Source organism: Entelurus aequoreus, linkage group LG01 (assembly GCF_033978785.1).
Source record: "Entelurus aequoreus isolate RoL-2023_Sb linkage group LG01, RoL_Eaeq_v1.1, whole genome shotgun sequence".
NCBI lineage: Eukaryota > Metazoa > Chordata > Actinopteri > Syngnathiformes > Syngnathidae > Entelurus > Entelurus aequoreus.
Genome location: NC_084731.1, coordinates 93,925,693 through 93,952,485, shown reverse-complemented (window position 1 = coordinate 93,952,485; position 26,793 = coordinate 93,925,693). Strand labels below are relative to the sequence as shown.

The following is a 26,793-nucleotide window of genomic DNA, read 5'->3' as shown; positions in this document are numbered from 1 at the left end:
CAGCAGGTGCCCCGCGATCACGGTTCCAAATAGATAGATGTCTTCCACGTCCTTGATGGAAAGGGACTGCGAGGCACATGATTCTCCATTTATCCCAGGAATCTCTCACGTACCCCGCAGCAATGGTTCCATCAGGGCAGCCAGGCTCCCCCGAACCTCTTTTCCTCAACGAAAAGATTTTGTCAATTGCGTCGAGAGTCCAGCTGATCATTTCCATGTCTGATGTTTAGATTTGGAGGACAGCGCAAAGAAAGAGGCTTCAAAAAAGTGCAGACAAGACAAAACAAAGAGAGCAAGCTGGGAGAAGAAGGGAGCGGAAAAAAATTTGACCGCCCTCACCAGAGGCAAGACAGAAATATAAATATAAAATAAATATTTGATATTGTATAGTAGGGGCCTGATCTACTAAGATCCAAATACCACACGCTAAACAGCGTGTGCAAAGTATAAAATTGTGTGTACTATTAGTAGGCGTGTTGCGTAACATCTCCTTTCTACTGGATGCGTAACGGCAGCAGAACGGCGCCGCCATGGCCAGTCCCCACAGCCCCTTTGCTGTGGCTCCGCAAAAAGTAGCGCCGAATTTTACGAGACTTCGCGAATCTGCGCACGATCACGTGACAAAAATAAGTTGTCGTAAAGCGTAACACAAACGGTTTATTCTGTCCTTCCAGAAGAGCAGACGCAAATAAACTCAGTCCTGCCATTTCAGATACGTAAACGGCAGCTGAACGGCAACAGCGCGGAGCGTCCCACGTTTTGCCGTCCAACCACCAGGCGACGGCACTGACTTGACTCGACTCACGGAAAAGACGACAGCCTTGCAGAACAACACATCCCTGGTGAGCAATGTACACACACACACACACACACACACACACACACACACACACACACACACACACACACACACACACACACACACACACACACACACACACACACACTTAAATGTCATTCAGCTCCTGCTAACCGTGCTTCCCTGACCCTCATATCAGATGGTATTTGACACAGGCCCCCATATAGCTGCCCGGTATATGCCTGTATATGATTCTTTAATCCTGACTCTCCAGAATCAGCATGTCCTCATCCATTTGTGTCAACGAGGTGAAATTACATCTGAAAACCTTCGACAAGTAGACTTCAAGTCCGTCCCCCGCCCATTCTTTGTATTTTAATTACTACAAGAAAAAAAAAATTATGACCGGATATGCTTTGTTTACTTACACATGATACCACGCCACATGCTTCATCAGCCTGGTTTAAGTCAACTAAATAGAATAGAATAGAATAGAATAGAAAGTACTTTATTGATCCCTGGGGGAAATTCAGCACCACAGTTCGCTCACAATAAACAATAAACACTTGGGTATTTTTTACATGTGAATAATATAAATACAGTCTATTATACAGCATTATTCACATGTGAATAATATAAATACAGTCTATTATAAAGCATTATTCACATGTGCATAATATAAATGCAGTCTATTATACAGCATTATTCACATGTGAATAATATAAATGAAGTCTATTATACAGCATTATTCACATGTGAATAATATAAATGCAGTCTATTATACAGCATTATTCACATGTGAATAATATAAATACAGTCTATTATACAGTGTTATTCACATGTGAATAATATAAATACAGTCTATTATACAGTGTTATTCACATGTGAATAATATAAATACAGTCCATTATACAGTGTTATTCACATGTGAATAATATAAATACAGTCTATTATACAGTGTTATTCACATGTGAATAATATAAATACAGTCCATTATACAGTGTTATTCACATGTGAATAATATAAATACAGTCTATTATACAGCATTATTCACATGTGAATAATATAAATACAGTCTATTATACAGCAATATTCACATGTGAATAATATAAATACAATCTATTATACAGTGTTATTCACATGTGAATAATATAAATACAGTCTATTATACAGTGTTATTCACATGTGAATAATATGAATACAGTCTATTATACAGCATTATTCACATGTGAATAATATAAATACAGTCTATTATACAGTGTTATTCACATGTGAATAATATAAATACAGTCTATTATACGGCATTATTCACATGTGAATAATATAAATACAGTCTATTATACAGCATTATTCACATGTGAATAATATAAATGCAGTCTATTATACAGCATTATTCACATGTGAATAATATGAATACAGTCTATTATACAGCATTATTTACATGTGAATAATATAAATACAGTCTATTATACAGCATTATTCACATGTGAATAATATAAATACAGTCTATTATACAGTGTTATGCACATGTGAATAATATAAATACAGTGTATTATACGGCATTATTCACATGTGAATAATATAAATACAGTCTATTATACAGTGTTATTCACATGTGAATAATATAAATACAGTCTATTATACAGTGTTATTCACATGTGAATAATATAAATACAGTCTATTATACAGCATTATTCACATGTGAATAATATAAATACAGTCTATTATACAGTGTTATTCACATGTGAATAATATAAATACAGTCTATTATACAGTGTTATTCACATGTGAATAATATGAATACAGTCTATTATACAGCGTTATTCACATGTGAATAATATAAATACAGTCTATTTTACAGTGTTATTCACATGTGAATAATATAAATACAGTCTATTATACGGCATTATTCACATGTGAATAATATAAATGCAGTCTATTATACAGCATTATTCACATGTGAATAATTTAAATACAGTCTATTATACAGCATTATTCACATGTGAATAATAGAAATACAGTCTATTATACATTCAAGTACAGTCAAAAAGGAACATATGCATTATACAGTCCGATGGCTGTTGGTATGAAGGACTTCCTTTGTCGTTCCGTGTTGCATTTTGGGAGTCACAGCATTATTCACATGTGAATAATATAAATGCAGTCTATTATACAGCATTATTCACATGTGAATGATATAAATACAGTCTATTATACAGCATTATTCACATGTGAATAATATAAATACAGTCTATTATACAGCAGTATTCACATGTGAATAATATAAATACAGTCTATTATACAGCTTTATTCACATGTGAATAATATAAATGCAGTCTATTATACAGCATTATTCACATGTGAATAATATAAATACAGTCTATTATACATTCAAGTACAGTCAAAAAGGAACATATGCATTATACAGTCCGATGGCTGTCGGTATGAAGGACTTCCTGTGTCGTTCCGTGTTGCATTTTGGGAGTCTGAGCCTTCCACTGAACTTGCTCATTCTCTCCGCCAGGTCCGAGTGTAGTGGTTGGGAGGTGTACATTTATGTATGTGTTCTTTGACTCATTGTGTCTGCATGGACATATATCTGCTCTATATGGAATTATGCTAATGTTATATCATTGATCTCAAATAATATATTGCTCATTTTAACTTATGAGTTATCACTGGGTTTCCCCATGTGTCCTATAATATGCAGTTCAGTTCATCTCGGAACTATTATACAGAATTCATAATACAGTAAAAGATATGAGGCATAAATCACTTTTATCTCCCATCGTACTGTCTGCGCTGCTTATCAGTGCATAATTTAAGTCATATCTTGGGCACCAAGTTAAAACAAAACATGTATTAAGCATCACAGGATGAAAATAATTAATATGCAGACAGAATTCTATTATTCTTTTTTAGATATCTTAGTTTAATGTGTGATACGTGGTCCTTTAAATCAGGATGACACTTACCCCTTCTCTAAAATAATATAAACATATTGTTAGAGTAGTGCCTTTCCAACAGTGTCAAATTTTCAATTTTAATAATCCATTTAAAGAAAGAAGACAACGCCATCAAAGGGGTGTGTATTGTGTATCGCAGGCCTGGGCAATTATTCTGACTCGGGGGCCACATTTAGAGAAAAAAAATGTGTCTGGGAGCCAGTATATCTATTTTTAGGAACACTAATACAAAACCTCACAATAATGTCTGATTGAATGCTTAAAACAATATAACAGACCGCCCTTAAAAAAACGTAATGGAATTTTAATTTTTTCTATGAACGATAAAACACTGAATATTGACAAAATATGAATGTCACACCCCCTTTCGATCGACATATTTTACAATCAAGTGAATTTTACATTTTTCTATGAACGATAAAACACTGAATATTGACAACATATGAATGTCACCCCCCCTTTCGATCGACATATTTTACAATCAAGTGAATTTTACATTTTTCTATGAACGATAAAACGCTGAATATTGACAAAATGTGAACGTCACACCCCCTTTCGATCGACATATTTTACAATCAAGTGAATTTTAAATTTTTCTATGAACGATAAAACGCTGAATATTGACAAAATATGAATGTCACACCCCCTTTCGATCGACATATTTTACAATCAAGTGAATTTTACATTTTTCTATGAACGATAAAACTCTGAATATAGACAAAATATGAATGTCACACCCCCTTTTGATCGACATATTTTACAATCAAGTGAATTTTACATTTTTCTATGAACGATAAAACACTGAATATTGACAAAATATTAACGTGACACCCCCTTTCGATCGACATATTTTACAATCAATTGAATTTTACATTTTTCAATGAACGATAAAACACTGAATATTGACAAAATATGAATGTCACACCCCCTTTCGATCGACATATTTTACAATCAAGTGAATTTTACATTTTTCTATGAATGATAAAATACTGAATATAGACAAAATATGAATGTCACACCCCCTTTTGATCGACATATTTTACAATCAAGTGAATTTTACATTTTTCTATGAACGATAAAACACTGAATATTGACAAAATATTAATGTGACACCCCCTTTCGATCGACATATTTTACAATCAATTGAATTTTACATTTTTCAATGAACGATAAAACGCTGAATATTGACAAAATGTGAACGTCACACCCCCTTTCGATCGACATATTTTACAATCAAGTGAATTTTAAATTTTTCTATGAACGATAAAACGCTGAATATTGACAAAATATGAATGTCACACCCCCTTTCGATCGACATATTTTACAATCAAGTGAATTTTACATTTTTCTATGAACGATAAAACTCTGAATATAGACAAAATATGAATGTCACACCCCCTTTTGATCGACATATTTTACAATCAAGTGAATTTTACATTTTTCTATGAACGATAAAACACTGAATATTGACAAAATATTAACGTGACACCCCCTTTCGATCGACATATTTTACAATCAATTGAATTTTACATTTTTCAATGAACGATAAAACACTGAATATTGACAAAATATGAATGTCACACCCCCTTTCGATCGACATATTTTACAATCAAGTGAATTTTACATTTTTCTATGAATGATAAAATACTGAATATAGACAAAATATGAATGTCACACCCCCTTTTGATCGACATATTTTACAATCAAGTGAATTTTACATTTTTCTATGAACGATAAAACACTGAATATTGACAAAATATTAATGTGACACCCCCTTTCGATCGACATATTTTACAATCAATTGAATTTTACATTTTTCAATGAACGATAAAACACTGAATATTGACAAAATATGAATGTCACACCCCCTTTCGATCGACATATTTTACAATCAAGTGAATTTTACATTTTTCTATGAACGATAAAACACTGAATTTCGACAAAATACGAATGTCACACCCCCTTTCGATCGACATATTTTACAATCAAGTGAATTTTACATTTTTCTATGAACGATAAAACACTGAATATTGACAATATATGAATGTCACACCCCCTTTTGATCGACATATTTTACAATCGAGTGAATTTTACATTTTTCAATGAACGATAAAACGCTGAATATTGACAAAATATGAATGTCACACCCCCTTTCGATCGACATATTTTACAATCAAGTGAATTTTACATTTTTCTATGAACGATAAAACACTGAATATTGACAAAATATGAATGTCACACCCCCTTTCGATCGACATATTTTACAATCAAGTGAATTTTAAATTTTTCTATGAACGATAAAACGCTGAATATTGACAAAATATGAATGTCACACCCCCTTTCGATCGACATATTTTACAATCAAGTGAATTTTACATTTTTCTATGAACGATAAAACGCTGAATATTGACAAAATATGAATGTCACACCCCCTTTCGATCGACATATTTTACAATCAAGTGAATTTTACATTTTTCTGTGAACGATAAAACACTGAATATTGACAAAATATGAATGTCACACCCCCTTTTGATCGACATATTTTACAATCAAGTGAATTTTACATTTTTCTATGAACGATAAAACACTGAATATTGACAAAATATGAATGTCACACCCCCTTTCGATCGACATATTTTACAATCAAGTGAATTTTACATTTTTCTATGAACGGTAAAACACTGAATATTGACAAAATATGAATGTCACACCCCCTTTCGATCGACATATTTTACAATCAAGTGAATTTTAAATTTTTCTATGAACGATAAAACACTGAATATTGACAAAATATGAATGTCACACCCCCTTTCGGTCGACACATTTTACAATCAAGTGAAACGCAACAAAAATGCAACAAACAGTGAAATATGAACGCGAAGGGTACAAAATAATCCCACCTACAATCTGATATATCTGATACATCACTAAGCTTTAGAACTTTGTTGTGAAAATCTCCTTCCGCGTCTGTGGAAACACTTCCCGCCCACACTGTTTGGTGCCTCGTCTGAGCTGCTGTGATGTAGATTACCATAGTAACTAATTAGATGACCATAGTAACTAATTAGATGACCAAAGTAACTAGTATGTCATCCAAAAGTGCAGATTCCAACCATTGAAATACTTAGCACAGTTCAAGACTTACGGTCGTTAGAAAACATGACTGCACATCATAATGGCGGCTACACTTTCCATCTTAAACATCTAAAAATATGTTTTAGGAATGTCCGGCGGGCCAGATTGAAAAGCTTAACGGGCCGCATGTGGCCCCCGGGCCTTAATTTGCCCAGGTCTGCCTTAGAGCAAGAGAAACAAGGAAACACTAATTCATAAGGTGCTCATTTCTCTGGGTGCAATGAACCCTGGGAACTATTTCACAGTTTACTTGCGACTCTACAGTTTTATGATGGTATCGCTCTGATGCCCTGCACAAGATGGAAGACGACCAGCCACTGAACCTCTGCATGAATCAGAGAAGAACAAAAAGAACGGTCATTCAGTTTTGTGTCGGAGGTTTCAGGTGAAATCCTCCTGTGAGCCTTTTTAACAAGTTCACCCATTCATCAGTTCCTGCCCCGCTGCTGGGAACCGCTCGTTTCATCATAGACGTCACCGCGGATAACAGCGTCGAGACGCCTGGAGACAAGCAGATGGTCCGGAGGAACCGCATCATTTGTCAATGAAAATGATGTTGAACAGGACGTCAGAAACTGTGGGAGAGCTCGCACTGATTCCTAATTCATCGCTAAATACTGCATCCCATCATTTCTATGTATTACATTTACTACGCAGACACACGTCCATCATCAATGAAAAATTAAAAATATGCATTATTTAGGGGGAACACTTTACTCAATGGATTTTTTTTTTTTTTAAAGTGACAATTTGTGAAAAACTGACAACATGAAAACAATATTTGTAAAGAAAGAGGTTATTTTGAATGAAAATGTGTGAGCGCATTCTGTTTATCTATCAAGTTCATCTTTTATACATGCTTCCATTACATTCCAGCTGTATGATCAGATCTTTAGCGCCGCCCTAGTGGCTCTCTGAAGCTTTTTAAAAAATGTATGAAAAATGGAAAAAGATGAGGGGAAAAAATATATATTTTTTGTTTTAATATGGTTTCTGTAGGAGGACAAACATGACACAAACCTCCCTAATTGTTATAAAGCACACTGTTTGTATTAAACATGCTTCACTGATTCGAGTATTTGGCGAGCGCCGTTTTGTCCTACTTATTTTGGCGGTCCTTGAACTCACCGTATACTTTGTTTACATGTATAACTTTCTCCGACTTTCTAGGACGTGTTTTATGCCACTTTTTCTGTCTCATTTTGTCCACCACACTTTTAACGTTGTGCGTGAATGCACAAAGGTGAGTTTTGTTGATGTTATTGACTTGTGTGGAGTGCTAATCAGACATATTTGGTCACTGCATGACTGCAAGCTAATCGATGCTAACATGCTATTTAGGCTAGCTATATGTACATATTGCATCATTATGCCTCATTTGTAGCTATATTTGAGCTCATTTAGTTTCCTTTAAGTCATCTCAATTCAATGTATATCTCATGACACACTATCTGTATGTAATATGGCTTTTAATTTGTTGCGGCTCCAGACAAATTTGTTTTTGTATTTTTGCTCCAATATGGCTCTTTCAACATTTTGGGTTGCCGACCCCTGAGATAGATGATACACTATATTGCCAAAAGTATTTGACCACCCATCCAAATGGGTTACACTTGCTTGTATAGCGCTTTCTACTTTGTTTAAGAATGGAACATTCACCCATTCACACACACATTCACACACTGATGTCGGGAGCTGCCATGCAAGGCGCTAACCAGGACCCATCAGGAGCAAGGGTGAAGTGTCTTGCTCAAGGACACAACGGACGTGACTAGGATGGTAGAAGGTGGGGATTGAAGCAGTAACCCTCAGATTGCTGGCACAGCCACTCTCCCAACTTCGCCACGCCGTCCCCTTAAAACACAAAACACATTTTGGCTTTACATTAAAAGGTAAAAAAATATTTACAATGTCATCGCATCAGGTCATTCCTAACCCATAGGGCTCAATATGATGTCGGTCCACCTTTTGCAGCTATTACAGCTTCAACTTTTCTGGGAAGGCTGTCCACAAGGTTGCGGAGTGTGTTTATAGGACTTTTCGACCATTCTTCCAAAAGCGCATTGGTGAGGTCACACACTGATGTTGGTCGAGAAGGTCTGGCTCTCAGTCTCTGTTCTAGTTCATCCCAAAGGTGTTCTATCAGGTTCAGGTCAGGACTCTGTGCAGGCCAGTCAAGTTCATCCACACCAGACTCTGTCATCCATTTCTTTACGGACATGGATGACATGTCCGTAAATGAGCCTAAATGATCAGAATCAGGTGTCCTAATCACTTGACCGGCCACAGGTGTATAAAATCAAGCACTTGGGCATGGAGACTGTTTCTACAAACATTTGTGAAAGAATGGGCCACTCTCAGAAGCTCAGTGATTTCCAGCATGGAACTGTCATAGGATGCCACCTGTGCAACAAATCCAGTCGTAAAATGTCCTCGCTCCTACATATTCCAAAGTCAACTTTATTATAAGAAAATGGAAGAGTTTGGGAACAACAGCAACTCAGCCACCTTCTGCCTTCTCTGGAGTGATGAATCACGCTTTTCCATCTGGCAATGTGATGGACCAGTCTGGGTTTGGAGGTTGTCAGGTGAACGGTATATTTCGAACTGCATTGTGCAAAGTGTGAAATTTGGTGGAGGAAGAATTATGGTGTGGGGTGGTTTTTCAGGAGTTGGACTTGGCCCCTTAGTTCCAGTGAAAGGAACTTTGAATGCTCCAGGATACCAAAACATTTTTCGACAATTCCATGCTCCCAACCTTGTGGGAACAGTTTGCAGAGGGCCCCTTCCTCTTCCAACATTGTGCACAAAGCAGGGTCCATAAAGACATGGATGACAGAGTCTGGTGTGGATGAACTTGACTGGCCTGCACAGAGTCCTGACCTGAACCCCGATAGAACACCTTTGAGATGAATTAGAACGGAGACTGAGAGCCAGGCCTTCTCGACCAACATCAGTGTGTGACCTCACCAATGCGCTTTTTGTAGAATGCTCAAAAATTCCTATAAACACACTCTGCAACCTTGTGGACAGCCTTCCCAGAAGAGTTGAAGCTGTAATAGCTGCAAAAGGTGGACCGACATCATATTGAACCTTTGGGTTAGGAATGGGATGGCACTTCAAGTTCATATGTGAGTCAAGGCAGGTGGCCAAATACTTTTGGCAATATCAATCAATCAATGTTTATTTATATAGCCCTAAATCACAAGTGTCTCAAAGGGCTGTAATATAGTGTATTTGTCTATTACCTGACCGCTTCGTTGTTAGCTACCTCTCTTTGTTTATAATGTATACCTTCTGCTGGATCGACTCTCTATTTTATGTTGCCCTTGGTTTTGCTTATACTGTAATATTGTACATGGTCATTGGGATTTGTTATATATTAAATATATTATATAAAAATATAATATAATAATATAATATATCAGTAGATATAATATACTGTATATATAATATGTCAATATTACATATATGTAATGATATATATACCTGCATCCTTTGTAACTGAGCTACTGTGTAGAACAATTTCCCTTGTGGATCAATAAAGTTTGTCTAAGTCTAAGTCTATGGTCCTTACATGCGCATAATTCCCTGCATGCATGGATATGCTCACCCTTCTCTAAATTATGTGCCGTATCATCTTTTACTAAAACCCCCTTGTAGGCAACACTGCAACTTTAACCAGAATAATACCAAAATACTGTATGATTAACACCTGTCTGATCTTCTTTTGATTGTTTCTTGGTTAGTATCACAGAGTGAGCTTGCGGGTGTCGGTGTGACCCCAGGATGCAGAGACGAGAGGCGGCGTGCAGGTGGAATATTTTAACGATGAAAAAGGGAGCAAATATCCACAGGTGAGTCAAACAACTAAACAAAAGCCACACAGGAACCGAGGCAGAGGTAAAAAGCACACAGGTATTGGAGCGGCATAAATCCTCATGGTTCCTGGCTCCTGGTTCGAATCCAGCTTCCGCCATCCTAGTTACGGCAGTTGTGTCCTTGAGCAAGACACTTCACCCGCCTTGCTTGCAGTGCCACCCGCATTTGTATTAATGCAGCTTAAAAATGTAGAATATGGGTCTCACAACGTAAAGCTCTTTGAGTTTGTAGAGGAAACGTGCAATATGAAATATACTCAGTGACTCAGTGGAGACAAACGGGGACTACAACATAAAATGGGTTGGAAAGGAACTAAATACTAAAACACAGGCCTTGACAGCTTGTAAACTAAAGCGCAGTAGTTTTTTATAATATTTGTTAAAGGGTCAGACGAAAACCCAGTCATATTGAAACCGAAGCAATTTTTCCCATAAGAAAATAATAAACAAAATTAATCACAATAAATATCAACACAAAAACATTTAACAGAGAATAATTGTAGTTTATCATGCAAAAAACAATGTAAAATACATGTAAGTGACGTTTTGAAGTGGATACATGAAACATTACTTTGATCTGCATTAAAAACCGAAGATTAAAGGCAATGAGCACAGCGGAAGGAGGAGAGCTCCAACTGTTTTCTTGAAATAAATCGTGTTTTCTCGCTTTCTTTATCAAAGTGATGGCCCTTGCAACTTTGTTTGGCCCCATGGTGAGTCATTTTGCGGCTGTACTCATTAAAAACAGCACCGAGACTCGTGGTGCAACTGAGTTAGGCAGCAAACAACTACAGAGTCAGACAGTGATGACATCATAGAGAAGCGATGAGAGCCGGCTAATGTAGGGAAGTGTTGTAATAAGGACAATTACGATACCCTTAAACTCTCGAGGTTTATTCAAAAGTGAATTACATTCAACACAACAAAACTGAGTCGCCGACATATGGGATTCCTTGTTTGAGCACCTGAGTCTGCGGAACGATACACTGGCAAAAGGACTAGTTTGTTAGGTGCAATGTCTGGCCATAGAATAACCAAGACAATATATCAAGGATATTCAACTACATTTTTTTGAGGGCCACATTTCCAGAAAGCTAGGGACCGGAGAGCCGGACTTCTCCCTTCACGATCAGGCCTTATTTTGTGTATTCTGGGGAAGCAGCGTTCTCTACAGTAGACATTTGATTTTGGTCTATTTGTTTTGTCAGGGTTACAGGAGCACTCTGCTGTTTTTAAGGAACTTCTGCAAAAAATAGAGTCAAAGACCATCTCTTTGACAGCACTCTAGTGCTTTTAAGAATCTGCAAGACAAATGTGAGTCTCGCGCAAATTTTTTGGACTGAATTCACGGGCCATCAGTTGAATAGCCCAAATGACAGGGGACCTAAAATGGAACCTTGAGGAACACCACTAGTATAACCAAAGAAGTTGAACAAATGACTACTGACTGCATCTGAAGTAAACAAGCTACAGCAAAACCTTAGTTACACAAATCAAAGTACATCTATTAATCAGACAAGAAGCAAGGAATCATGCAGAGACAGAGTTCAATTTGGCTCATATGAGGAGACACGTGTTTTGGGCTGTATTCTAGTTACAGATCCAAACTACGTTCTAAAAGTCCAGCCCGACGTGCTTCCTCTATTTATTTGGAAGGTCCCTGTTACATCACTGAAGCTGTCGCTGAGGGAAGGGGGTATTCTCGACAACTCCAGTTAGACACAATATATGATTATAGAATAAATTAAAATTAGTTGACGCTGGTGATATCGTCTTGTCTCTGCTCTGTCTGCGTCACGGCGGTGTTCGGCCTTGGCAGTCAGCCGGCCGAGTCTGGACACAACACTGATAAAGACGACTGGCAATCTTTTGGATTGTCAGCTTGCACAGATACAAAAATACCACTTCAGCACAATTGACAATAATGTATAGCAACGGCCCTTAAGCATAAAGTTATGATGATAATATATACATAATTATTCTAACAGTACAGTATGTAGTTTGGCCTTAGTATTGTATGTTTGCCAGCAAGGTTGAAATGTAAATGCAAGGATCTGCCAATGTTTTAGACTTAGACTTAGACAAACTTTATTGATCCTCAAGGGAAATTGTCCCACACAGTAGCTCAGTTTCAAAGAATGGAAAGGGTAAGGATGGAAAGGATAATGCAGGTTTTAAGTAGACTAAAAATGTACCATAGTAGCAATATAAAATATAACATGTATGTAGGGCAGCACGGTGGAAGAGGGGTTAGTGCATCTGCCTCACAATACGAATGTCCTGAGTAGTCCTGGGTTCAATCCCGGGCTCTGGATCTTTCTGTGTGGAGTTTGCATGTTCTCCCCGTGACTGTGTGGGTTCCCTCCGGGTACTCCGGCTTCCTCCCACCTCCAAAGACATGCACCTGGGGATAGGTTGATTGGCAACACTAAATTGGCCCTAGTGTGTCAATGTTGTCTGTCTATCTGTGTTGGCCCTGCGATGAGGTGGCGACTTGTCCAGGGTGTACCCCGCCTTCCGCCCAGATGCAGCTGAGTTAGGTTCCAGCGCCCCCCGCGATCCCGAAGGGAATAAGCGGTAGAAAATGGATGGATGGATGGATGGATGGACATATATGTAATATTTACATATCATATGTACAATATAAAATATATACTGATATATTTTTATATAATATATACAATATATAACAAATCCCAATTACCATGTACAATATTATAGTATATGTAACAGCTGCAGCAAAAAAAAAAAAATATATATATACATTATAAACAAAGAGAGGTAGCTAACGTAGAAGCGGTCAGGTAATAGACAGATATCATCTATTGCTGTATGGCGAGTGATTATACAGCTGGATGGAGTGCGGAAGGAAGGAGTTCTTGAATCGAACACTGTGGGAATAAAGCTGAAGGAGCCTGTTGGAGTATGAACTCCGCTGTCCCTCAATTGTCTGGTGGAGTGGGTGGGCAGGATTGTCCATGATGGCTAGCAGTTTGTCCAGCATCCTCCTGTCCGTCACTGACACAAACGCCTCCAACTGCGTGCCAATAGTTTGGCCGGCTTTCCAGATCAGTTTGTCAATCCGGTTTAAGTCCCTTTTGCTGGTGCTGCTCCCCCTAACAAACCACTGCAAAGTACAGGGCACTGGCCACAACAGACTGAAAAAAGATCTCCAACAGCTTGCAGCACACATTAAAGGACCTAAGCTTCTTCAGGAAAAAGAGTCGGCTCATGCCCTCAGTTGTCCTTCCAGTCCAGTCTGCTGTTCAAGTGGACTCCCAGGTACTCCCAGGTGTTGAAAGAGGTTTAAGTTCCTCTATACAACAAGAGCACTCTAGTGTTTTTAGGAATTTGCAGCAAATATGTTTGTTTTGAACTAAACTCGGGGGCCGATAAGGTGTCATTCCCGGGCCGCCAGTTGAATAGCCCTATAGTGTTCGAAACCTGGGGGAAACTGATGTACCAGCGAGTATCTACTAGCTAGCTTGCATTTGGCAGGATTGCAAAAAATAAAACCGGTTTGCAGTAAATTAGATGGCTAGGAAGGAACTTGTAAAACGATAAAAGTACGGATCTGGGAATTTAAAAGTGGTCTAGCAGATCAGGGTTGTGTACACATTGATTTTTCACTCAAATGAATCAGTCTAACTTTTTACAGTTCAAGACAACATTAGGATTCTTACGCTAGCATGTCCATCCTCTTCCCAGCTAACTGGGACATGTGCGTGTGCTCCATACAAATCTAAATAACTGGGAAAACACTTTCATGAAGAGCAAAAAGCTGCCTCAGATGTCGCTGGCACGGAAACTAAGAGAAAAAGTCCTCTTTGGTATCTTGCCCCTTGACTCAAAACACTTTGATTTCTCTGACTGGAGCAGTGGGAGCGTCTCCCCGCTGCCTACCTGCACCAACTTTTATCCTGGAGTGATGTTTGCCTGCAGAGGAAGCGGAGAAAAGGCTCAGTAAGCAGTAGTGACTTTTATGTCCTGAAAAGCTGTGTTTTAATTATCAGAATCACCCGGGGCGACGATGAGGCTACTTCTGTGATGAATCAAGATGAGTGCGGTTGTGTGGGTGTGTGGGTGTGTGCTGATGCTCTGTTCCAGTGCACAAGTCTGCCCGTTCTCTCTCATATCTTTGTAAATGTGTCAGCGTGTTTGTCTCCCGCTGTGACGGGGCGTCTCTAATTGAGTGTGCTTCTCGCTCAGACAGGAGGTCTCAGGTAGTGTTGACATTCAGGCAGTGGAGGGCCACCATTGGGGGTGACAAGCAATCACTCTTTCAGCTGCCTCCCTAATTACACCACAGTTTCAAAACAACCAAACGGTTCCGGTTACTTCCAAACAGGCGTCTGTTTGGGCCATTGATCCAAAGTTGCGGTTTTAACTTTGCCAGTATCTGTCAGAGCTTTCTCAGTACGTTTATATTGCACGAGTAAACAACAAATTATTGCATGATTTTGCTTTAAACTAGCTTTTTGAAATGCATGCTAACATAGTAGTTAGATCGAGTTCAATTCTAAACAGCATACCTAGATTTTTTGATTGGAAACCAAATCCCTCTTGCATGTGTACTTTGGTTCCGACTCCTTCACACCACCGAGTCGAAGCACGGTCTGCAGATTGAAAGTCGAGAGCGCGAGGTAACAAGCCAAAAAGCACAAGCCTTCAGCTCGTTGTCCAGAGCAACTCCTAAAGGCGACCTATTATGCAAAACCAACTTCTCTTATTTAGTTGTAACTGTTCTGTTTTTTGTGTGTTCATGAAAGTCCCAAAAACTTGAACTCAAACCATGGAGGCATAGCAGAGATATTTATAAAACGATCTTGCCTTCCTCCATACTTCCTTCAAACGAGCTGTTTGGAAATTGAATTTGTGACATTTGTGATGTCAGCAGATATCTCCATATATCTTATAAATATACCCAAAGTGTTTTGCGCCTCTCAGCCAGTGTAGTCCGACGTTGTAGTCAATGAATTCCTTTTTTTTCTGCTATCCTCTTGTTGTAGGGTGGACTGGCTCATACATGCACATGCATCCTCTGCTGTAACCCTGTCTAATAAAACGTAGCGTTTAGTTTGAACTTTATTCCGTCAGTAGACTCCATGTGGATGTGCTAAAATTCGTAAGACAATGGCAGCCACTCAAGCAGCCCAAAGGCTGTTCGTCGCAATGGAAGATTTGGGCCGGGCTGTAGGATCACAGACTGGGGCGATTTCTGAACTGAATTGCAAGATGGATCACATCATGGAAAAGCTGGTTGAAAGGGAAACATTGGATATGAGAGCCATTATGGACGAATAGAACAGACAAGCCATTGTAATGTCTGCTCGCGGAAAAACAAAAATCCTAATCTACGATTTGACTCCCTCGAATCGCCTTGACGCTGCAACAACAGGAGCAGGCTGTTCTGAAAACATCCCCTGAGGACACGTCAATGATGGACGCTTTTGACTTCCCTCCCTCCTCAATGACACCTGGAGTCGAACTTTTGCTTGCATGCAGAAAGGCCCCAGGCCTATGGACACTACATCAACACACCCAAAACAATGGGCATATACACACACACACCCCTCCCCCACCCCACGCCTTCACCACCGCTTGATTCCCCTTCGGTGTGATGGACGGCTGGCAGCGCTTCATAGCAGCAGTCGACCCCCTGGATCCCGACTCCCTCCGCCTCCTGTTGCGAGTTGTCGTGATTATATGTAACATGTTTATGTGTGCATTGCATGGAGGTTTTTTCCCACTCCAGACTAGGCTCCCTTAGGAGCCCAGTCTAGATTGTATTTTTTTACTCATCTTCTTCCCCAGCGTTTTACCTTTTTCCCATCTTTTACGGGGCGCCTCGTGGCGACCCATCAGTGTTCCTGTTCTGTAACCCTGTACACTGTTTGTTTGTCTAATCTTGAACGGGTTTGTGCTGAAAACATAGTTTCGTTGTACTTGTGCAATGACAATAAAGTCCTATCCTATCCTAAAAACGACAACATGGCTGACCCTAATAACAGTGCATCATAGAGCGACTTAAAGATGGCCTTTAAAACAGAATCTATGCAAAATTTTTACCAAAGAACCACCATTACATGGCATGTAGAAGGAAGTGTAGAAAAAAATCATTGTGCGCCAGGTAGCATCCGTTACAATTAAACAGACGTTTAAATACACAACAGCACAGAAGACTCGCTAGTGGAAGAAATCAATCACTTCTTTTCCTGTTTCGAGTCATCCAGACCAACCACACCACAGATGCCCCTCCTACCCTCTAGTCCTCAACTGCTCGTCCTCCAAGAACACTACGTGAGGCGGGTAATAAATGCTATAAACATGCGTAAAGTGGCTGGCAGGAGTACTGACTGGGACTCATCCCTAGAAGAGGCCCAAGTCCTGCCCTGTCTTAAGAAAGCCAGTGTTATTGCATTCCCCAAGAGTCAGCAATTAAATACCTAAATACCTACAGACCAGGGGCACTGACTTCTATTATTATGAAGTGCTTTTAAAGGCTATCAAAGCCTGCCACCCCCAGGACTTAGATCCACACCAGTTTGCCTACAGTCCAAACTGGTCCACAGAGTACGCCATCACCACTGCTCTCCACTCAGCTGTGAAGCCTCTTGAACTTCCGGGTTCCTATGTCAGGATGCTGTTCGTCAACTAGAGATTAGCGTTCAGTACTGCGGTAATAGTTGTTGTACACAATGGAGCCACTGGATGGCACGCTACGGTGTGTGGATGACTGCTTTAGTACATACTGTACATAGCGAAGAACAAACCACCAGGTGTCTGTCATTAGCTGATGCTACCTGACAGCATTAAATAAGTTTTTGTCAATAATGAAGTTGTTTCACGGGAAACATAACAAATACCATCATCCCTGACATGGTGGAGAAGCTGAGCTTTCTGGATCTTACCCCCGGCCCCATCTGTTCCTGGATAAAATAAAATTTGACCAACCGACCTCAGGTTGTTTAGGTGGGTCAACTATGGTCTTCCACTCTGTCACTCAGCACTGGCTTCCCTCAAAGCTGCGTGTTGAGCCCCCTCCTGCGCACCCTATAAACATATTAATGTGTCCCCATTCATCCCTTGAACACCATCATCAATTTTGTCGACGACACCACGGTGGTGGGCCTGATCACATAATGAAACAGCCTACAGAGAGGAAATACAGGCGCTGGTAGGGTGGTGCACCAAGAACAACCAGAGTCTGAACATAAACATCAGGGAGATGGTGATTGATTTTTACCCCTCGTAAGTCTCTTGTAATACGTATATGTGCTATGCTATGCTATCAAGTTTTATTCTCACTCCAAACTAAGCCCCCATCAATAGAAGCCCAGTCTGAAACCCACTTTTTTCTCATCTTCCCTACCTCTACCTTTTTTACCACCTTCTACGGGGCGCCATGAGTGGCGACCCATCAGCGTACAATGTTGTTTGTCTAATCTTGCACAGGTTTGTGCTGAAAACAAAATGTAGTCGTACTTGTGCAATGACAATTAAGATCATTCCATTCGATTTACATTCCATTCATTAGTCAGTGATAAGTAGACAACAATAACGGAGGTGGATAACAGGACGGTAAATAAAATGTATTTAATGCCCTCTTGTTTTCTCTCAGTAAATATATTTTAAGAGGGAGAAGAACACCTAAATAGGTTAAATGGTATGCTTAATCAAACCTTATCTGGCAGCATAAACACAAGAACCGAAGCAGGTGTTATTTAGACACATGCTAACAGCTAACATGCTAGTTAGCATTTAGCATTTTCTTCCTCTACGCACATAGCTAAACGAGCTAAAATGACCCACAAAAGATTGACTGCGTTTGTCGTGTCTTCTTTGAATATTAGTTAGAGATTTGTTGCGTTAAATAAACAAATCATTTTTGAGTAAAGATATTGTTTTACCTGCTGACCGTTTTGAGTATAGCTTCAGCCTTCTTCAGAGCAGAGCATGTAAAAGAACATATTTCCTTAAAAAAAGTGTTTATCTGTACACAAGAAATCTCAAAGTAATGACTACAAAGCCGTTGTGTTTCGGAGGCACACAGTGTTTGGCCAACTATCAAATTATAGAGTTTTGCGAAATTACATCACACATCCCAGCATGCACCACACAGAATCAAAACAAATGCCATAATACTGGCAGGAAAAAACACGAGTGAGATAGGTTCTCCATGTCTTTCTCAGTTGTAACTATGCCAGATAAAACAAGGATATAGGAGGGGGATAACATTTTACAGCATTCCCAAAGATACCGTAAGACGACACAAGTGGATTACAGCCGTAAAACGTGCTAGAAGCGAGCTCAGGGCACAACAGATTCTGTCCGTATATTGATTGAACACTTCTCATCGGTACAGGATATAACGATTTTCTACACTATAATATTGTGTATTTCATCGTCTGTCATGATAGTTTCTGGTAGTTTTTTTGTTAATTAATGCAAGTTGGGCCCGTGTGTTATGACTCTGATTTTGCATGGGCTCACAAGCTAAAACATTACTTTCTACTTACGTATAAAATACTACACGGTCTAGCTCCATCCTATCTTGCTGATTGTATTGTACCATATGTCCCGGCAAGAAATCTGCGTTCAAAGAACTCCGGCTTATTAGTGATTCCCAGAGCCCAAAAAAAGATGTATAGAGCGTTTTCTATTGGGGCTCCAGTACTCTGGAATGCCCTCCCAGTAACAGTTAGAGATGCTACTTCAGTAGAAGCATTTAAGTCCTATCTTAAAACTCATTTGTATACTTTAGCCTTTAAATAGACCCCCTTTTAGACCAGTTGATCTGCCGTTTCTTTTTTGCTCTCCCTCGTGGAGAGGCCAAGTTCGGTGGCCACGGATGAAGCGCTGGCTGTCCAAAGTCGGGACCCGGGGTGGACCGCTCGCCTGTGCATCGGTTGGGGACGTCTCTGCGCTGCTGACCTGTCTCCGCTCGGGATGGTCTCCTGCTGGCCCCACAATGGACTGGACTCTCACTATTATGTTCATCATCATCATCATCATTGGCGGTCACTTGAAAACGAGTATGACAATCCTCCTGGTAGGGGGGTATCCCTTTATGGAGGATGCCTGTGCGTGACTTTGTTTAACGTGGGGAGACTGGTGCACAGACAGTCACCAAAGTCCCGTGAAGCGGCTGCCGCCCATACCAGAGATATTTTTGTAATCACAGAGCTCCATGATCATGCCGACCAACTCGTCAACCGGTCACCAGAGTCAAACTCGGTATGCGTTTAAGACCGCCCTGTTGTTATTATACGACGACAGGTGCGGATGCCTGCACAACCCACAGTTTTGCTTGTCTCCCTGGAGCTGCACGAGCAGGACCAACGGCTAGCCATCATGCTTAATAGAGTCTGGGGACCCTTTTTTGTCGAGTTGTGCTCCCCATCAGAAATTCATACAGACCTTGCATCTATTCATGTGTATAAATCCAGGAAATGCAGAAATGTAATTGCGCATTGAGTACAATCTGTACAGTAAATAACACTCTATTTAGTATTTTGTCATTTAATATACATCTTTCACACTGGAAACATAGCTACTTTGTGAGGCTCCCCAAAAAACATCAAAAAAGGATAAATGTCAGGTTCAAACACTAATGACATCTATTAAACAGACGAGTAGCAAGGAATCATGCAGAGACAGAGTTCAATTTGGCTCAATGAGGAGACAAGTGTTTTGGGCTGTATTCTAGTTACAGATCCAAACTACGTTCTAAAAGTCCAGCCCGCGTGCGTCCTCTATTTATTTGGAAGGTCCCTGTTACATCATTGAAGCTGTCGCTGAGGGAAGGGGGTAATCTCGACAACTCCAGTTAGACACAATATATGATTATACAAAAATGCCAATGTGTTGACGCTGGTGATATCGCCTTGTCTCTGCTCTGTCTGCGTCACGGCGGTGTTCGGCCTTGGCAGTCAGCAGGCCGAGTCTGGACACAACGCTGATACGAGACGGCTGGCAATCTTTTGGATTGCCAGCTTTGGACAGATAGAAAAATACAGATAATAACTATAGCAACGGCCCTTAAGCATAGAGTTGTGTGATAATATATACATAATTATTCTAACAATAAATAGAACTAAAGGCATAATAATGAACCAAAAACACCAAGATTTGTCTTAAAAAATATGGATAGCGTTCATTTAGGCCTTTTATTACACCATTTCATGTTACAGGATGACTTTACGTTCGCGTCCCACCTCATTACCGCAAGTAAATTGCCAACGTGACGGGACATGGCTCGGTCGGTAGAGCGGCCGTTCTGTCTTTGAGCGAGACACTTCACCCTTGCTCCTGATGGGTCGTGGTTAGGGCCCTGCATGGCAGCTCCCGCCATCATTGTGTGAATGTGGAAATAGTGCCAAAGTGCTTTGAGTACCTTAAAGGTAGAAAAGCCCTCTACAAGTATAACCCTTTTTCCCCGTTTAACGTGTGGAAAACACTATCAATCATTCAAAGTTTATTTGTATAGCCCTTAATCACAAGTGTCTCAAAGGGCTGCACAAGCCACAACGACATCCTCGGCTCAGATCCCACATCAGGGCGAGAAAAAACTCAACCCAATGGGATACAATGAGAAACCTTGGAGGGGACCGCAGATGTTGCAAATAAACGTGGAGTGGATCTAGTTAATAGTGTGAGAGTCCAGTCCGTAGTGGGGCCAGCAGGAGATCATCTTGAGTGGAGACAAGTCAGCAGCGCAGAGACGTCCTCAACTGATGCACAGATGATTGCACAGTCATTGGTGACAATATGATGTTTTAAACTCTGTAGGGCAGTGTTTTTCAACATTTTTTGAGCCAAGGCACATTTTTTGCGTTGAAAAAATCTGGAGGCACACCACCAGCAGAAATTATTAAAAAAATAAACTCAGTTGACAGTAAAAAGTCGTTGTCGCAATTGTTGGATATGACTTTAAACCATAACCAAGCATGCATCAATATAGCTCTTGTCTCAAAGTAGGTGTACTGTCACCACCTGTCACATCACGCCGTGACTTATTTTGAGTTTTTTGCTGTTTTCCTGTGTGTAGTGTTTTAGTTCTTGTCTTGCGCTCCTATTTTGGTGGCCTTTTGTCTTTTTTTGGTATTTTCCTTCAGCAGTTTCATGTCTTCCTTTGAGCGATACTTCCCGCATCTACTTTGTTTTAGCAATCAAGAATATTTCAGTTGTTTTCATCCTTCTTTGTGGGGACATTGTTGATTGTCATGTCATGTACAAGATGTACTTTGTGGACGCCGTCTTTGCTCCACAGTAAGTCTTTGCTGTCGTCCAGCATTCTGTTTTTGTTTACTTTGTAGCCAGTTCAGTTTTAGTTTCGTTCTGCATAGCATTCCCTAAACTTCAATGCCTTTTCTTAGGGGCACTCACCTTTTGTTTATTTTTGGTTTAAGCATTAGATACCTTTTTACCTGCACACTGCCTCCCGCTGTTTCCAACATCTACAAAGCAATGAGCTACCGGCTGCCACCTACTGATATGGGAGAGTATTACACGGTTACTCTCCCGAGCTCTAGACAGCACAGACACTCAACAACAACACATCATTTGCAGACTATAATTACTGGTTTGCAAAAAATATTTTTAACCCAAATACGTGAAGTTAGATAATCTCCCACGGCACACCAGACTGTACCTCACAGCACACTAGGGTGGTTGGAAAACACTGCGGTAGGGTGAAAGATCACTTCTTGGAACAGATGTTGAAGCAATTGCCCCACGAACAGTGAGAGCCAAAATTCTTGCCCTCTTCCTTCTTAAAGGCCTACTGAAAGCCACTACTACCGACCACGCAGTCTGATAGTTTATATATCAATGATGAAATCTTAACATTGCAACACATGCCAATACGGCCGGGTTAACTTATAAAGTGCAATTTTAAATTTCCCGGGGAACTTCCGGTTGAAAACGTCTATGTATGATGACGTATGCGCGTGACGTCAATGGTTGAAGCGGAAGTATTCGGACACATTGTATCTAGAGATGTCCGATAATATCGGCCTGCCGTTATTATCGGCCGATATATGCGTTAAAATGTAATATCGGAAATTATCGGTATCGTTTTTTTTATTATCGGTATCGGGTTGTTTTTTTTTTGTTTTTTTTATTAAATCAACATAAAAAACACAAGATACACTTACAATTAGTGCACCAACCCAAAAAATCTCCCTCCCCCATTTACACTCATTCACACAAAAGGGTTGTTTCCTTCTGTTATTAATATTCTGGTTCCTACATTATATATCAATATATATCAATACAGTCTGCAAGGGATACAGTCCGTAAGCACACATGATTGTGCGTGCTGCTGGTCCACTAATAGTACTAACCTTTAACAGTTAATTTTACTAATTTTCATTCATTACTAGTTTCTATGTAACTGTTTTTATATTGTTGTACTTTCTTTTTTATTCAAGAAAATGTTTTTAATTTATTTATCTTATTTTACTAATTTTTTTTAAAAGTACCTTATCTTCACCATACCTGGTTGTCCAAATTAGGCATAATAATGTGTTAATTCCACGACTGCATATATCGGTTGATATCGCTATCGGTTGATATCGGTATCGGTAATTAAAGAGTTGGACAATATCGGAATATCGGATATCGGCAAAAAGCCATCATCGGACATCCCTAATTGTATCCCAATACAAACAGCTCTGTTTTCATCGCAAAATTCCACAGTATTCAGGACATCTGTGTTGGTGAATCTTTTGCAATTTGTTTAATGAACAATGAAGACTGCAAAGAAGAAAGCTGTAGGTGGGATCGGTGTATTAGCGGCTGGCTGCAGCAACACAACCAGGAGGACTTTGAGTTGGATAGCAGACGCACTATCCGACGCTAGCCGCCGACCGCATCGATGATCGGGTGAAGTCCTTCGTCGCGCTGTTGATCGCTGGAACGCAGGTGAGCACGGGTGTTGATGAGCAGATGAGGGCTGGCGTAGGTGGAGTGCTAATGTTTTTATCATAGCTCTGACGAAGTCCCGTAGCTAAGTTAGCTTCAATGGCGTCGTTAGCAACAGCATTGCTAGGCTTCGACAGGCGGCACAGCATTAACCGTGTGGTTACAGGTCCAGGGTTTGGTTCGGTGTCTGCTGATAGTAGTATTGTTGATCTTCTGTCTATCCTTCCAGTCAGGGGCTTATTTCTTTTGTTTCTATCTGCATTTAAGCACGATGCTATCACGTTAGCTCCATAGCTAAAGTGATTCACCGATGTATTGTCGTGGAGATAAAAGTCACTGTCAATGTCCATTTCGCCTTCTCGACCCTCATTTGCAAGAGGATATAGTATCCGAGGTGGTTTAAAATACAAATCCGTGATCCACAATAGAAAAAGGAGAAAGTGTGGAATCCAATGAGCCCTTTTACCTAAGTTACGGTCAGAGCGAAAAAAGATACGTCCTGCACTGCAATCTAGTCCTTCACTCTCACGTTCCTCATCCACGAATCTTTCATCCTCGCTCAAATTAATGGGGTAATCGTCGCTTTCTCGGTCCGAATCGCTCTCGCTGCTGGTGTAAATGTAGTAGAATTTCTGACCTTTGACCTATAGTTCATGTCTGTCAAAAATGTATGCTCATTTTGATTTCTCTTCCTCTTCTGTGGGACAAAAGTGAACTTTAAGTCGTGCCAACCTGTCTAGTGAATGTGTTGACTGTCTAAAAGATTGGAGTTGTTATGGAACAGATAGGGAAAACAAAATAAGACATTGACGCACTAACAAGAGAGATAAGAAAGGGATAAAGCCAAACGAAGAGAGTGTTTTGGGCACCATCTTCTTTTTCATGGTGACGGGCGCGCCCGGGGGGGGAAACTTTCTGTGTGCTAGACAACTCAACCCAACCATTGTACCATTTGATTATGAGTAAAATAAAACTCTTGTGTTAAATCTACTTTGGTTCTCATTGACAACCTGGACTTTCCACTACATAAACAATGGGGAAATGTGAGGAGCCCTTCAACCTGTGACGTCACGCTACTTCCGGTACAGGCGAGGCTTTTTTTTTATCAGCGACCAAAAGTTGCGAACTTTATCGTCGATGTTCTCTACTAAATCCTTTCAGCAAAAATATGGCAATATCGCGAAATGATCAAGTATGACACATAGAATGGATCTGATATCCCCGTTTAAATTTAAAAAATGTCATTTCAGTAGGCCTTTAATATCCAATGCAAAACAATTGGACAAAGAAATGACCTTAAAATTCTTGAAATTGCTACAATCAGAGTCATGTTTACTTTTGACGTCATGTTTTTTGGACCCATTCCCATCACATCTTTTGGTATTATAGTGAAAAATGTCAGATTTTTCACAACAAAATCTGAATTGGACATCACACCACGCAGTGTTACATAGCCGCAGATGTGATAACTTCGAGATATATAAACTTTATGAAGGGCACTATCAGCGTCTTTGGTCATAACCCATCCTCAGGTGGTTAGGAATTCACCATCAAGTATTACAATTCCTCCAGGTGGCGAAATAAAGAATGATGTATTTTCTAACCGTCTGCAAATGTGTTTATAGGCTGCAGGGTTATCTTGCTTGAACAAGTGTAAACCCAAAGAGGAGAGTGTGTACTAAGCGGACAAAACACACGTGTGGAATGCACTTGAAATTCATGAGCTTTTAATGAGGGTTCCGTGGGTGGTAGCTGGTGTGTGTGTGTGTGTGTGTGTGTGTGTGTGTGTGTGTGTGTGTGTGTGTGTGTGTGTGTGTGTGTGTGTGTGTGTGTGTGTGTGTGTGTGTGTGTGTGTGTGTGTGTGTGTGTGTGTGTGCGACCTTCCTCACACGCCCCCCTCTTATTATCAGGCATCACACAGGAAGCGACTGACAGGGAGGTGACAACTCTCTGATCACACATCTCTACTGGAGAACTGTTCGTTGAACTGTTTGAGTACCACAGGACGTATTTGTGTGTGTTCTTTGTGTGCCGGTTGTCAAGCGACCGTGCAAACCGATCGCTCACGAACTGACACGTCGCCAAAAGCAAAGAGACGTGGAGGCATCGCTATGCGGCACGTGTGGCGCAGTTTGTCCTGACCCTGTCTGGGGGCCCTCTCCTCTCTGCTGATTCTAATGAGGTCCTGCGGGACCACACTCGGGTGGCCGGCGTCCCGATGATTTGCGTGGGAGGGAGGGATTTTTATACCAGTGCGCCCGTGCGGGAAAAAAACGGCACATGCCTATGTATGCCAATAGTTGAAATAGCGTAAAATATCCTCAAGGTGGAACCATGGCATGTAGTGAACCACATATTGACTGGGAGGCTCCAGAACAGCCACAAATCAGTAGAGTACTACACAATTGTCACATACTAGGCAGGCAAAAAAAAAAGATGCCGTCCTTACCAAAATTGTGTGTGAACCGAGGGAATTATTAAAGAACTTAAAGGCCTACTGAAATGAATTTTTTTTATTTAAACGGGGATAGCAGATCTATTCTATGTGTCATACTTGATCATTTCGCGATATTGCCATATTTTTGCTGAAAGGATTTAGTATAGAACAACGACGATAAAGATCGCAACTTTTGGTATCCGATAAAAAAAAGGCTTGCCCCTACCGGAAGTAGCGTGACGTAGTCAGTTGAACATATACGCAAAGTTCCCTATTGTTTACAATGATGGCCGCATGAAGTGAGAGAGATTCGGACCGAGAAAGCGACAATTTCCCCATTAATTTGAGCGAGGATGAAAGATTTGTGGATGAGTAAAGTGCAAGTGAAGGACTAGTGGGGAGTTGAAGCTATTCAGATAGGGAAGATGCTGTGAGAGCCGGGGGTGACCTGATATTCAGCTGGGAATGACTACAACAGTAAATAAACACAAGACATATATATACTCTATTAGCCACAACACAACCAGGCTTATATTTAATATGCCACAAATTAATCCTGCATAAAAACACCTACGTGTTTGTTATGCTAGCTCCTAGCTCCTCTGCTAGCTCCTAGCTCCATAGAACGCGCCAATACAATTCAAACAC

The 26,793-nt window shown here is 40.2% G+C and overlaps 1 protein-coding gene across 4 annotated transcripts in view; it reads left to right on the top strand.

Annotated features, from left to right (window-relative positions):
• Positions 1–718: 718 nt before the first annotated feature.
• The window catches only part of lancl1 (LanC antibiotic synthetase component C-like 1 (bacterial)), a 152,937-nt gene continuing 126,862 nt past the window's right edge, over positions 719–26,793 (top strand). For 3 of the 4 annotated variants that reach the window (XR_009827714.1, XM_062062507.1, XM_062062486.1), the window contains exons 1-2: positions 719–842; positions 10,650–10,757. Coding sequence is in view for 3 of the 4 variants with exons in the window: in XM_062062507.1 (XP_061918491.1) it covers positions 10,690–10,757 (68 nt within the window). In the remaining variant the exon portion in view is untranslated. Of the gene's footprint in view, positions 843–8,112; positions 8,144–10,649; positions 10,758–26,793 lie in introns of those variants that run through there. The other variant, XM_062062495.1, reaches the window with a different exon arrangement.